Here is a 15,882-nt window from a genome sequence, read left to right on the forward strand (position 1 = left end):
GGCAGGACATTATTTCCATGCATTTAGTCTAAATGTAGCCGAAACAGGTAACAAATAAATCCTGTTAATGTGGATATGGCTGCATTTCCAGTGTTACCTTTGTGGATTAGAGCAGAATGAACAGAAATAAGAGCAACGTTGTTTTACTTTAGAGGGAAACAATAAAGAAAGGCAGGAGCAGATAGTGAATGAGAACAAAACAGAGACATTCACATCACTACAGTATCTTAGCAACAGATGTATGTCTATTTTGTGCTAAATATGAGAAGGTGGTGAGGCCAGGGATGGAGACTGACAGAATGACAACTATTAAGCCAGCTCCTGGGGGAGTGGAGGTCCCACAGAGTCTTGTCTGAATCAGGAAGCAGCTATACGACGTCTTGTATGAATCTTAAAATGCCTCTAATGGCCTACTGGGCAACAATACAGTCAAGTTCTTTTCTCTGTTAGACAGGAGAATTACATTAAAGCAGCCTGGAAGACAGTTAAAGGTGGATGTCAGACTTCATTTGTACTTGTACCTTTGCTATTCCTTGCAAAATATAGTGTGTACACCTGTTGTTCATGCTGTTGAAAATAAAAATCAAGGTTGATTCTCAGTAGAGTTGAATGTATGAAAGTATTCTCATCTTTGACATCTGATAAATTTTCTGATGTGAATATTTGGCACTTATGTTGTAGTGAAGATGAATGTGTTTTAAATCTTATTTTGGGGCAAAGTCACCAAACTTGTTAAGAGTTGTTTCATCAGATTTGACTTGTTATTCTACACATGCAGTTTGTTATGTCCCAGTGACCACTGAAAATGAAGTTACGGCTATCGCCAATTTAATTTAAATAGGGTTCTGGTCTTGTTAGCAGGAAATAAATGTCCAGGGTCATTGCCAAGATGACTGCTGAGTGGAAAGACTTGCCTAAAAGGACTTAAGTGACAATCTGGATCCTTTCCAACCTGGACAATCAATGTCCCTGATTTCCAAAAATAATTTGAGATGTGGACTCGTCAGACTAAAGCAGAATGTTCCACTTTCCATCAGTCAATCTCAGATGAGCTCAGGCCTAGAGAAATCAACAGTGTTCCTGAATGCTGTAGATATATACCTTTGCTTTGCAAGGCAGTTTTAACTTGCATTTATAAATGCAGCAACAAAACTGTGTTGACAGGCAATGGTTTTCGGAAGTGTTCCGGTGCCCATGTAGTAATATCCTTTATCCAATCATGTCAGTTTTTAATGCAATGCCGCCTGAGGGATCAACAATTTTATTTATGATTTATTCAGCTTCCCAGCTTCTTTGAAATCAAGGTCATAGGGTCTAGTATTTCTGGAGCTTGACCATTCTTTTAATCATTTTTCTTGTGAGTCCTCCAACTTTATGGAAGTACAGCACTTTTGCATCTCAATGTAGCTTGAGGGAATGTAGTACAAACTTTGTTGTCATTCCAGGCTATTGCGAATGTGTAATTGATGAAGAAACTATATTTTTAGAATGAGTATTCCTTTAAGGCAACATTGTGGTTCAGAATAGACTGTACAAGATGGCATGCAAGCATGTCTTTCCTTCTTTTAAATCTTTCATTTTTATGTTGCTCTAATAGCACGCAAGGACATCAGTTCTTTTGCAGTTCTTTTATTCATACAGGACTCCTATAGTAGTGTGAGAGCAGAGCCAAGGGAGGGGATAGAAGTAGATGTTAGTTCATGTTGCTCAAAAACAAAAAACTGAACCAAAAGCAGTTTCTTGGTTTTAAAAAGTGATATCAGAAGCACATTCCGGTGAAGAGAAAGAGTTGTCATGGCATCATCGTAGTTAAAAATATAGACAAAAGACGAAGACAGAGGTAGAGGGACAGAGGGCTCAGAGCGTTTCAGCACCTGGTAAGCTGTAATATAAACAGACCGTCTCTCTGGTATCTTTATGTGGAAGGACCAAAGACCTACCTACCAATTTGAGTGGACAGTGCTCTCAGAATCAAACATACACTCCTCCCCTTGTGTGTCATGCCTGTGCTGCTGCTGATTGGAGCTGGACTTCCAGAGGTTTTCAGCAATAAGTAATCAACACAGCAGACGGTGTATTTCAGGGTTGGCTCATTAGCAGCAACCAATGGTGTCAGACCAGGTGTCAGACAGACTGATGTATTCAAAAGAGGTAGGCAAAGGATCATCATCATAAATCATTATGCCGATGCCTGCTGAGGCCTGGGTAGCCATGGATACCGAGGCACAACCAAGACCATTAAACAAAAAAAGGTTTTTGAGAGTGTTACTGGTGTAAAAAAGCACCCAACATTAGGGCTATTACAGAGGAGCTCAAGAATACAGGCTATAATTTTTGTTTGGTCAGCCGAGGCGTAATGGCTCTTATTTCTCCATCTAGCCAGTGAAATTTGGGCTTGTATAGATATTTTCCCAGGGGACATTTGGACTTGTTAATAACAGGTGTAAATAATAACATTATCAACTGCTGCATTGCAATAGTTGCTATAAAGGTGCATTTATGTTATTAGATCCACCCGTGTCTTTACTGCTATAAACAGTACATGACGTGTACGAATTTGTTGTGTGAAACATATGCACTATGACCTCGTGTCAGAGATTCCAACAACTAGACAAAAAGTCTGAGCGCAAAGCATAAGTCTGAAATCACATTTCCATGCATTTACAGAGTAAATAATTGAGCGACTACTTCATAGGGAAAAGGGATAAGTGAAGTGAACACATCTTCAGAATCTGATTCATTCAGGAACAATAAAGAAAACAAGAGTATTCTGATGCTGGGACGACTATCACAATTGAGGTTAGAAAAATAACATGAAGCCAAAGATGAGTGAGTATTCCCACTGAAGAAGGGAGAAACTGGTGTTTCTCATCAAGCACATACTGGTCAATTCCAGGATTTAAAGAAGCACATCTTACTCTTGAGTTCACTTTCAAACAGCAGGGGAGCACCTTGTGTCTTTACTGCATGTGGAAAATATTTGGTAGTAGCAAAAGTTTGATTTGCATTTTTCATTTGCACACCACAAACTAGAAGGTAGACTACAGAAACATTCAGAACAATAATGCAGCTTATGCTCTTGCTAATGTTATTTTTTGCGTTAATCGTTTAGTTTTTCAACTTTCAAAGTTGGGCTGTGACAAAATAAGCTTGGAAACCTCTGTTGTGCCTCACATGATTTACTTTTGTCTTGTGTTTTTCTTTCTTTCTATATACTTTTTTTAATGTTTGACCTTTGGTTAGTTTGGTGCTATATGAATGTTTATTTATTTATTGTTTTACGCATGAAAGCACTGTAAAATGTATGATGTAATGTATTTCACTGACTAGCCTGGGTGGTTTTTGTATTTGCATCTGTATTTGCTCAAGGTGCTTTGCTCACCAGTCAAACTAATTGTGTCCTTTAATTGGATATCTGAGGCAGCTTCTATGTGCATATACTATATGGAACTGTTATGATGCTTGCCAACATATCCAATGAAGGCCAAACAGACCGAACGTATTCAATAAAATATACCAGCAGTAAGCGTGACAGTGTGCTAGAATGTTCTCATTGCTTATTCCGGTTGTGCTTTTCTCTGATGCACTTGTCACATATTCAGGTGTGCCCTGCGTTATTGTTCTTATAATAATAGGAAATGGAAAGTTTTTTCCTGATGAACAACCCACTTTGTGTTCCACTTGTCTTTAGAGAGCAACACTGCATTACCTCGCCTGTCTAGATAAAATTAAACAGATAAAGAGAGCACAGATAAAGTTCCATCCACTATAAAGCCACCACAGGTGTCAGGTGTGTCATATTTAAAATCACCACATAGTGCTTAAACAAACATAACAGCACCAGAGGAGGTTTCCAAAGGTCCTAGGCCAAAGTCATTTAACTATGGGACTCAACAGATCCTACAGTATTATGCAAGAAAGTTACAGTAACTGTAGAAATGCATATTATTTGTGTCGGAAGAATGAGCAATGAGAGAAAAGAGAAAGTAAACGTAGCAACAGACAACTGTACTGAATTTCACTTACTTTTACTCTTTTTCTGGGTTTATTTCATGTTCTTTCCCATGTTGATGTTTTCGATGTGGAGACATTTGTTACTGAACTTTGAAATAAACTGCACAAGCTTCTATTTATGGAAAACTTCAAATGAATTCTCTACAGCAATATCACAATGCTGAGGATTTAAATAAGTCAACAAAATCAACTGCCAGGAGAGAGCGAATCTAACAGCTCGGCTCAACTCAGGCCCATCTCTCAGCAATAAGAGCCTCTTATATGTTCAGAAATGTTCGACTGCCTGCTGTCTGTTTGAAATGTGTCTCCATGACAACCGACCAGGCTGTCTGGCTTCAGCATGGTAGCGCTGATTAAGTGGTGTGTTATGATATTGGAGAAGTAGGATCTGAAAATATACAATGCATTTGTACGGGTTCTCAATGGATTTAGATTCTTGCCAACTGCAATTTATGTGAAGCATCCTTCTCGCCCGCAGGTGTTTGTGCAAGATGCAGAGGAGCGACAGTGAAAGAGGAGAGTGCCAAGAGTGATGAGAAAGGAAACACATAATTGTAAATATTTGGGCTGAAGAGAGACAGAGAAAAGAGAGTTGTCCATGTTCAACATTTTACGTAAGAGGGGATGCTGCAGTGGAAAGAGTCAGGGCACAAAAAAAAGGGTCAGCGAGGTGGGAATACTGAAAAAAAGCAACAGTAAATGACGAGATATGAAGGTGAAATTGGCAATGAAGTTCGGTGTCTCACCTTGGCACACTATCCGGCATACTGGCCTCACTGGGTGACGTCTGCATCCCCTCCTCCAGCGCCTGAGGGCCAGGCCCTCCTCCTGCAATCTGTCCAGCTCCTGTCTGCTGCTGCTGCTGCGGCTGCTGCTCCTCCTCGTCATCCTCCACCTCTTCATTACCTGGCTTCTCCTTCCCTCTGCCCTCACTTTCGTTGTCGCTCTCCTCGCCTAAGATGTCGTCCACCTATTTTGAAAATAAAGGAGCTTTTGTGAGATGTTGTTTTAAGCTTTGGACAGAACGAGGTCATGAAATTTATGCGTCACTACAGCCTCAGACAAATCCTCTTTCTACTTTCAGTTTTGTTTTGAGTTTATATATCAATATTTCAAAGTGCATATATAGCGTGTAGATACTACCAAAAATATCCAAGCACTTTGCATATGGATTACTGTGCATTACACGCACAAATGATTAATTACTGTCTCTCCTTTCACTGAATACCAATTAGTTTGGCCTTTAATGATTTTGTATAAGATATCCACTAACAAATTTCATGGAATAACTTATTTGTAGGTGATCAAACTTCTGTTCAATTAATAATCTCTGCTTAACGTGTCATGAAGAGGAACCATGTGTGTTAGTCCATTCCCTTGACGCACTGCAGATTCCAATTATGCATCTCATTATATCTGGAAAGTGGTTTTCCTTCTAGAAATAATTAGGCTACATACTGTACTGTAACCTTGGAAGGTGATTAAACTTGAGGCCAACAGTTAAGAGTCTCATTTAAAGAACAGAGACTGGCCGATAACATTTTTTTTTTAATGCCGATATTGTACTATGTTTGAGGGTTTAGAACCAATATATATGTGTATATATGTGTATATATGTGTATACATATATATATATATATATATATATATACATATATATATGCTTTTTTACACAACTGCATAAAATGAAACTGTTTGATGTGGATCCCTTAATGAAATAGTTTGAAAATTTGGGAAATACACACTTTCTTACGAGTTAAGTGGCAAAATTGAAACCATTCTTACATCTCATATATGTACAGTAATATGGCTACAGTGAGCAGCCTGTTAGCTTGACACCGAAAGTGAAAAAAGAAGAAGAAAAAATCCAACTACCAGCAAGGACATACAGAAAAACCACAACCTGTAATTGTTATACTTCTTTTTGAGAAGCTAACTGGCTGCTGGTAGTAGTATCATATTTAACGCCAGACATGAGCGTTGTCAATCATCCGTCTCATCAAGGAAGCCATTAGTTAAAATGTCTAACTATTTCTTGAACTTTGATAATTAAAGATTTATCCATAAGCCGATATTGGCTGTGCTGGTATATTGCTCAAGTTCTGAAAGTAAACTGTTTGGTTGGATTGGGTTGTTTATTCAATTAATGCAACAATGCAGGATGTGGATACAGCCCAATAATTAATATAATGTTGACAAATACAAGAAGAAAAACCATAGATCAAAAATCACATCAGTTTTTCAACTACTCTTTCATATATAAAACCAAATATTATTAAAAGTAAAAAAATGTGTCTTAATTAGTTGTTATAGTAATGGATAATAAATTGAACAGGGTTGGATTGGTGTAGTCCACCCTCATACAGATGGAATAATATTTGAGGTAGAGTGATAAACTCATCACATCAAATTTCTACCATGAGGAAACAATCTGGAGCCGAATAAACAAAGTTAATCTATCCAGCGGGATATGCTGCCAGCCATAGAAAGAGAAATTGTCAGCTCCACCAGCTCATCAATGTTTGATTCCTCGAGCAGCTCATAATTTATCATGCCCCAAGGTTACTGACCATTTACAGCAGGTTAGCTAATTGACAACCATTAGATCAATGGAAATCAGAGGTGAATATTACCACAGCAAATATGCAGCATCCCATCCACTGCCTCATTAGCAGCGCGTGGCTGAGGGAAAACTGGGATGAATGCAGGAGGACACTCTCTTGGGGCTGGAGTCAGGATCATTACTGGCATCAAGCCAGTCTAATTAAAGCCTTGTTGTTGGTTATTTGGACAACCACAGAGAGCCCTGGTGAAAGTAGAAGGTAACAGTGCCTGAGGCCGGGCTGCTCTGAAGGGAAAAAAAAGGAACAAGAAACTTGGTTGTCCTCCATTTCTAACTGCCGCATCAAATTTTAATTGAGAGTGACCCTGCAGGGCACCAACAAATTACTGGGTAGGACACAAATAAGAAAGGGGTTTTGTTTGTTCCCTCACTGTTGTCAACAGACAATTTAAGATTTCATCCCAACACAAACAGCTTTTTTTGTCTCCACTAAAATGTTTCTCCTCTCATGGCATTTTCCCCATCACTAGCTCTCACGAGCGCCAGCTGCGACAATTTGTTTGGCCTCGCCTTTGTGACAGCTGCTAAAGATTTAAAAAGAGGTTTATTTTCAAGTCAATACAGTGAAAATACAGAGAGCTGAATATAGACAGATGTAAGAAGGCCACAGGTTGACTTTCAGGCAGCAGATTGGCTGACGGAAAAAGTATGTGCTAAAAGTTCATATAATAACACTCAGATATTTATGAAAACAGAAAGAAAGATATTTCAGTTGAGTAAAACTAATATTAGCAGGTTAACATTCATAAATAAGCAGGTGCATGGTACAAATCAAGCATATTATTCATGAAAATGTTGATTTTGGACACCATCGCTACAGTAATTTGATTAATGCAATATCTGTGTGGACGAGAAATAACACCTTAATTCTGACGGCTATGCAACATTCAACCAGCTGGGGGCCAGAGTTGTAAGCTTTGAGCACTCACTTTGTAACACACTGTGTTATACCAGTAATTCATATCACAAAGTGATGTGACCATCTCCACAACTAAAACCATGTAGCAGAGACAGCTAACGCTTGCCAGACCCCCTCCTTTGTATAAGCTGTCCATGACTCAGCGGATGAGTATATAATCATAAAATGTAATGTTTAGTGGGAATCAGTGCTGACATATTCAAGCTGGATTAACTAGCTTTCCCTTTTCCAAACAACATTTTGCAAGTGAAAGCTACTTAGCCTTGCATGCCTGCTTGTAATTCAAATAAAAAAGAAAAAAACATGTTTACAATCATTTACATAAAATGTTAATTAATTTAAAATGCACCTAAATTCTGTGCTGGTGCACCTAAATGAAAAAGACAGGTGCACCAGTGTAACCAGTGTGAAAAATTAGTCTGGAGCCATGCCAGAGGTTTGAAGCTTTGACATTGTTGGCACTAAAAATTTCAAAAAATAGTTTGATCTTTTTTTAATAAAATGGAAAAAATATAAGAACAAGCTTTGACAAACTTCTGAGCAAACAAGGCCAAACTTCAAGCAGAGATAGGAAAAGGATAAGAAGTCGTTTTGGTCCATTTCTCCAACACCAACAAGGGCAAACATATGAAAATTTAAGGGCAAAGACTTTCTCTGTGTGGATCAGAGAAGTTCTTATCTACCACTGACAAATAGCTCTGAGGCACTGTACAGTAAATGGCCAGTGTAGCTGTGTCTGCTTCAGATCACAGCCATTTAAAAACCAATCTACAGTTCACTGTGTCAGGAGGGGTCTTATAACCTTCGCAAAAATGGAAGCATTAACAATCTCTCACAAACGGCGTGGTCAACTTCCCACAGCATCTTTTTCCTGGCTGTAATCAAAGGCCAAGCAAAGAGCACACCATGAAACTTTTCAAAGCACAGCACGGCACCCCCCCAAAGCTAGTTTGCAGTAAGGCTACTGGTCTCATCACTGCAAGCTGCAAATAGAGCTTCGTACAAGTGTTATTCCAGGGCAGAGATTTTATTTTTGGCTGAGTGTTTCAGTGGCTGCACTATTGTGTTTGGCACAGTTTGTGACTACCCTGTTGTCTCCTGTGATGATTTATCTGTTGCGGGGAAGATGTACTGATGTGGAGAACAGAATAGCAAACATGACATAGAGCACACTTTTTTGTGCACACAAGAGGACATTGACTGGTTTCAACACAAAAAAACAGAATATAATGGGGCTGACAAATAAAAACATACATCAATTGCAGTTAAGGAAGATTAGATGTTTCCTGTCCAGCAAAGGTATTTAGATTTCATTTCTAACTTCCGGACATGGGTTTTTTAACTCCAGACTCAAACCTGGCCTGAGGTGTTACTCAAACTAAAAGATTCATGTGCAGCAAAAGCGGCCGACAGTCATTCATTTTAAATGAAAGCTGGCAATTTAGAGTAGCTGTTACTGTGGGAGCAGTGAACTGCTGTTGCCCACAGCAATGAGCTTTAGCTAGTGCTGAGCCCAACTTAATGAAAATTAGCAGCCATTGCACAGGGCTTTGATTAAGTTGCTACGGCAATATATTTTACATCTAGACAGGTTGGAGCCTTAAGATTTATTGATGATGTAATTTGATCCTGATTTATTGCCATACATGTGCCAAAATTAAATGTTTTTGTTGCCTTTTCAAAGGTATCTTACTTCAGATACAAGAGTACAGAATAAGGCTGTAGCTAATCCCATGTCTAGACAGTAGTTGTCACGTCAGTGTCGCTCTTGCATGATGACAGCGTTAATGTGCCACACAAACATCTTCAGTCTCACTGAGAAGACAAGAAGCTGTAACAAAACATCCTGGACAAAAGATACACACATGGAGGTCAGTCCACCAGCATTTGTATAAACGTAAGCTAATGTTAAAGAGTAACACAAGCCTGGAAACTAGTGTTTCACTGCCCTCTGTGACTGTTAAATCCTGTTTTATCTTTAACCACAACCAGGTCACTGATAGGTGTGGTTGGATGTGGTCAGAAGTGATGTCCCAGTGTACTGACACACCCTGGAGAGCACGTCTACCTCAGGGCAGCAAGGTGAGAAGGTAGTAGGGGTGTCACAATCCATGAAACAGGATCAATATATCGATTCAGTGATTAATAATCCAATGTGATCAACGAAAAGTGAAAACATCGAGACATATTATTTTTCAGATATGCCTTTAGTTTGACCGTCTGTGTGACATTGGCCGTCCAAGCACACCTCCTTCCTCATCATTCAAACAGGGATAGTGGCAGGAAGATGGACAAGACAATGAGGATATTTACTCCCCTCTCAGGAATGAATCAGTAATGTGTAAATATTTTGGATTCTGGAGAAAAGACAGGACCAACAAACAAACAGCATCTCACTCAGCAATCCACTAACTTGTTGCTCTCACTCTGGCATTATTAGCTGCTCAGTTTTAACAAGGTCAGGCTGAATAATTGGGCATGCAGACTAAAATTCAGCAGTGGTGTTCGGAGGGGATATGCAGTGACTTCGACCAGCGGAGTGTAAGAAAAACTTTAAATAAAGCATGTAATTTTATAAGATATGTGTACAGAAAAAAAATGCTGTACACATATTAAGCCTATGGCAATGTAAAAGGCCATAGGCTTAAGCTAGTAATAGTGACTAGCAAAAAAGAAAAACGATGGTTTTGTCTCCTTGACAGTTAATATTGACCCAAATCTACTCTTGTTAATTGTTCCTGTTATTGAGGCACATTTTTCAAGTACATTTTTAACTTAACCGCTTACATTTATTTATAATTAGAAGTAAAGGGTGGAAACTTCTTCTGTAACTGACTTTGTTATATGGGCCCTCAAAGCAGGCCCCTGAATTGAACTGATTTCGTATTGTGGCAGACGTGCAGTGAAATCAGCAAATATCACATAGTTTTCCAAAGAATCAACATAATATCACATCGTGATGAAACAGGGGATTTATACCAATAAACAAAACTAGACTAAAAATAATAAACTCAAACTAAATATGACTAAAACAAATAAAACATTGAACGTTGTTATGAATTATGTATGATGAGTGAGACACACTAGGTAATGCCAGCTGAGATGGCCTTTAGCTGCTTTCAGCAACACAGCAGAGCTTCACATGCACTGAAGTTGTCCAAGCAAAAACTTTCATGTTCACAAAGGAGTTGTTCTTTCAAGTTTTTGAATAGCACAGGTTCACAACCTCAGGTCTGGCTTTAAAAGAAAAATATCAGTGTCTCAGTACATTAACATAACTCAGAAGAGACAATAGTATACCTGCCAGTAAAAATCAGCAGCAGAATAGGTGAAGCAGGAGCTCACAGTGAGAGCTCAACACATTTCCGTGCAGTCAGTCAATCGTCTCTCATTGTCCTGACCAATTTCTGTTTGCGCTGTGTTATTGTTCAAGGCTGAGGACTGCACAGGGAGAAATTTTCATAGCCAATTCCCACTGAAGGGGGTTTGTAACAAGCTTTATTCCCTCCCAAAATTACTGAATCCATCTGTGAGAGGTAGTCAGAGGTGGTAATAGGGCAGACGTTTGATTGCTGAGTGGAGTAAGACCGTTGACGGGTCATTATTTGTGGGTGTGAAGGAAAAGAAGGGCTTTGTATGTAGAGGAAAGCTCACCTGAGGCCAATGGGAGAAGGAAATTAATGCAAATGTATACAAGGAGAGGTAGACGTGAGGATATGAAGCATCACCGGCAAACCCACAAAAGTCAAGTTATGAATTAAAATTTGTTGGAACCAGTGAAACAGGAGAACAAAGACTTCAACCACCTCCTGCTCATAACTGTATTCAACCTGAGTTGTTCACTAAGGTCACATCAAACGCCAAAAGCCATACGGCCATAGAGTCAAGGACAAGCCCCATTCTGATGAGAACAATCGTAAACAAGAGTTCTCATCTTCACTCCACCTCTGCCTACTCCTACATGAAGGAAGCACTCATATGCAGAGAATACAACCATCTTTTCAGAGCACGGCGCCTCTGCAAACAGGAAGATATTGGCTTCTTTTCACCATCATCTCAGAAAGATGTGCTACACTGCAGCTGAGGTTAGGCAAGGCTAGTTACATAAGGCTGAACTGAAAACATTACTTTGGAATGGAACAGCCTCAGACATGAAATACTTCAGAGTTCATTCAGAGACTTCAGATTTCAGGGGGCTTTTATATCAATGATGTGCTTTTCTGAATCTGTATGGTTCAGAAAGAATTTCCTACCAATTTACTCCTCATTGAATGGATAAGAAAGGAGCAAAACTGGACATGTTGTCACAGTCAGATGACTGAAGAGATTTCTGTAAGGCTGCCAAGGACTGTATCCAAATGGAAAGTGGAGGAGAGGGAATATTCACAGTGGTCCAGGTTTAGGGACAGAGGATTGAGTCTGGTTTGGATGATGAAGAGGCTTGTCTGGGAGCAGCAATTTGCTGGTTGTGTGGGCATGATGGTTGACTGCATTTGACCCTGTAGCGCTGGTCTGATATCTTAAAACTCGCTGCTTTCTAAACTGTGGCTGTAAAACTCAGTGAAATGTATGAACATTTTCAGGACCATGGACAGCACCACAGACTCAGCTCAGGGCAACAGACCGATGATTTCATCTTTACTGTTGCATTTTGGGATATTAATATACTTAAAAAAATCTATATCTAAATATTTTTTTGGTTTTAAAAACAATGGTTTTGGACAAAACAAGAAATCTGAATATGTCACTTTGGGAAGTTTGTTGTAGGATTTTCTAATTAAATACGGACATTTGATGGGCCAGAAAAATACAGAAAAAAATAGTAGCAAAAAGTTCAAGGTTGACTTAAGTAACATTATTAAGAACATAAACTACATGTTTCTTTTCATGCATGTTCCAATGTTAAATGCAAATTTAAAAAGAAAACTTTATCTTTATTCTGAATAGGGATGGGACATATGCAAGACTTTATTATGGATTGCGATAAAAACCACTGAGGATAAGTTGATCATGGTGAATTTACCAGGATAACCATGAAAAGTCCTAAGGGGGAGCCTGCATCTTTCTAGTCACTCCAAAATCCTACACCTGTCACCATGGCTGAAGTACACAAAAAAGTACAAATCAAATGTGTGGAAATGCTACGGCTTCAAAACTAACAACAGGGAGATGAGGTGCCCACGGACAGAACCTGCTTTAAGAAGGCATCTGCCCTGGGGTAATATTGTGAATCGCAATTATATTGGCCCGGATAATCATGACCTAAAATGTTCATATTGCCCCAATCCTATTTCTGAATAAATCTTCTTAACTTTAATCTTCCCAACTTTAATCTTCAAAGCATAACGTTTGTTTTGTCTTTGTTGTTCACTAATGAATTAGATTCATAGACCTTGCTACAAGGGGAACTAATTTCAGTAATAATTGCAATGAAATTGTAGCAATTAATGATGTTATTTGTTGCACCATGTAAATGAGAGAAAGTCAAAATGGCTGGTTAACGACCTTCGGTTAGTTGGTCAGGAAACTGTATACTATTGAGCATTTCAAGTCATTTTTCAATCATAATTGTTTAACAATACGTTGTTTTTTCTTGTGGGGTTGGTAATCTGAGGACAGAGTGTGCCGTACACTGTACTCTTTGGACTATGTAAATAAAGTTGACTTTGTCCAACAACTCAAATGTGACAATTAGTTGCATTTCTTTGTCTTACAGTTTGTAGTAAACTGAACATGTATGTGTGTGTTGGATTTCTTGTCAGACAATAAATACATTAAGAATGTCACTGTGGGCTTCGGGAAAATTGTGATGCTCTTTTTGCATTACTTTTAAAGACCAAATTATTTATCGAAAAAATAATATGATGATAAATGACATAATTAGGTGCAGTTCTAGTCTGTTGTGTACCACCTAAGCCAATTAATCAACTTATTGTTTGAGCCCTAAATAGCAGCCTGAGGTAACATTAAAAAAGTTCTACTTGATTAATGTGATTTCAGTCCCACTGTTAACGTCAGTATTGATGGAAATAAACATTTGACACCATCCGATCAGATAGTCAAAATGACATGACATGGTCACATCATAACCACTAATAACATCTGCTCCACAAGGCCTATAAAAAGCAGCAGTTGCCATGTTTAATCTCTGTGGACTCCACGCCAAACAAGTGAAATCATCACCATAGTATTTCTTTATTCCACAACATTCACATCTTATCAGAGCCTGGGCCTTTGTGTTGATACTGTCTGTGAAATGTCAACTTGACAAGACTATCAGACCGTGGCAGCATGGCCAGCTGACAAGGAGCTTCAAACGAGAGTAAACATGGGACTTTATTGCAAAGAGAAGAATAAATGAGGCTTTTAAATCAACAGAAACCTCTTCATCAGCTGAATCAAATCCTTGAAACCATTTTATATCTGTGGAAGCTCTGTTGGGACTGCTTCAACTCTTCACACTGAAGCTGTAATTACAAGTCTGCAGCCCCAGAGTAATAAAGCCTTTCATTCTGTATAATACGTACTGCATACTGGATTACTTGACTCGTTTAGTTCATATTGGCCATAGCAGGGTGCACCAGGCAAAACACAGTCCTGGGACCCAACGGACTAGAAACACATTGCCAGGCTTGGTCGTAAAGTCTACTCTTCTCAGATGTATTAACTTACACTTATACAGTCATACAACAACATTTCTCTGTCTTTTTAGAATATTTTAAGGGGAATAAGCTGAAGGAGTACTTGGCCATCACCTAACGGAAAAATGAAAATTGTTGCAAAACACTACTGAGCTAAGCGCTAGGTAGAATGTTAACACAGACATAGGTGATCTGTGTTGCTTTACCCATGCTAACGTTCCCATGAACATTGTCAGACCGACCCAAACACAGCCTTCATGACCAACGTCCATCAGGAAATTGGGTAAATCTTTGAGATTATACGCTTTAGGTCCAGAAAATGTCAGAATACAAACCTGTACTATTTTGTTGGTCGATTTTAAATCTTGCTTCGGTAAAAGAAAGAAAATTGAATTCAGAAGGCATACAGTTATATTTTTCTGTTGAGTATGAAAAATAGCAATCAAAAATTTCCTTTATTGACATTGTGTGAGTCTATTTTGTTTACTTGTTAGACAAAGAGAAAAAAAACTTTGAAAACATTGCAAACTTGCCTGGCTATATCTTACCTACAAAATATGTATTTGTCATTGTTGGGCCAGATACTAGCAAATAGATGAAGACTAACAGAATGTGCGTAATACAAAAACTTAAACATCCTTCCTAATAAGCCTCTATATTCTGCACACTCATGCAGAAGCTTGTCCTCCCCGGTAACTCCCAAGGATTATGTCTCACCAAGGATGTGGGAGATCAATACCTGCAGGCAGAGGGAGAGCGAAGATCACTGTGACTGATGACTGTGTTAGATCTCCTATGATCTCAGGCTTAATGAGCCATGTCTCTGAGGGCCCCGATGGCGTCACACGTGCCACACCAACATGTTTCTAAATCCTCACCTGTAAAATAATCATTCACATCCAGTTCACCCCTGTAGCCTACACTCATCAGGATTTAAATTTCATTTTCTTTTTGTGAGCCAGAACAGTTGAAAGATGATAATAAATCCACTTCCTGACAGAAATGAAGGAAGTTTCAATATTAACTCCAGCAGGAGCTCAAATCCAGCCAATTTAACATTCACATTCAACTCTATTAATAGTGACTTGTGTTTTAACTCCTAAGAAATTCTGTTTAAATGCCCTGTTTTAAAACTGTAATGGTGCAAGAAATCAATATTGAATTGGAAAAATAAATTCTTAGTTATTTACATATTTTATATTTCATATCTGAAGAGGCTGACACAGATTATATCACGCACTGTGTACTGACTCAATGCTGTACTGGCAGAGAATGCAGACTAGAGGGATGGAGAGCCAGTCAAATTCATATTACTCAATAGACCATTTATTTAACAGAAATGTTGGCATGCTAGGGCAGAAACAGCACAGGCGTAATTAACAACATTATATACGACTGCATTCTATTTAGGTGATTAATTTCCAGGGTCCTGGTGTTGTGCATATTGGCTAAATGGGACACTTAATGGAACTGATCCATCATTAACTAAATTTGTATTAACTGTGCTTTATTTCTAGAACAAATGTCAAAATGTCTGCTGTGAAAATGGCTATTATCCTTTTAATCGTAACAAAGAACAGAAATCTAGAGAAATGATTAAATGTGAGCGAAGGACAACTTTTAATAAATGGTAAATAGTTCATTTAGGCAGTTCTGACAACACTACAAATCAAGATGGAGACAGC

General features: G+C 38.7%; 1 protein-coding gene across 2 annotated transcripts in view; it reads right to left on the reverse strand.

The window, feature by feature from the left end:
- ctdp1 (CTD (carboxy-terminal domain, RNA polymerase II, polypeptide A) phosphatase, subunit 1) overlaps positions 1-15,882 on the reverse strand; it is a 73,160-nt gene that overhangs the window by 29,130 nt on the left and 28,148 nt on the right. For both annotated transcript variants that reach the window (XM_073463540.1, XM_073463539.1), the window contains exon 12: positions 4,761-4,984. In XM_073463540.1, coding sequence (XP_073319641.1) covers positions 4,761-4,984 — 224 coding nt within the window. The remainder of the gene's footprint in view (positions 1-4,760; positions 4,985-15,882) is intronic.

This window comes from Pagrus major, chromosome 3 (genome assembly GCF_040436345.1).
Source record: "Pagrus major chromosome 3, Pma_NU_1.0".
Lineage (NCBI taxonomy): Eukaryota > Metazoa > Chordata > Actinopteri > Spariformes > Sparidae > Pagrus > Pagrus major.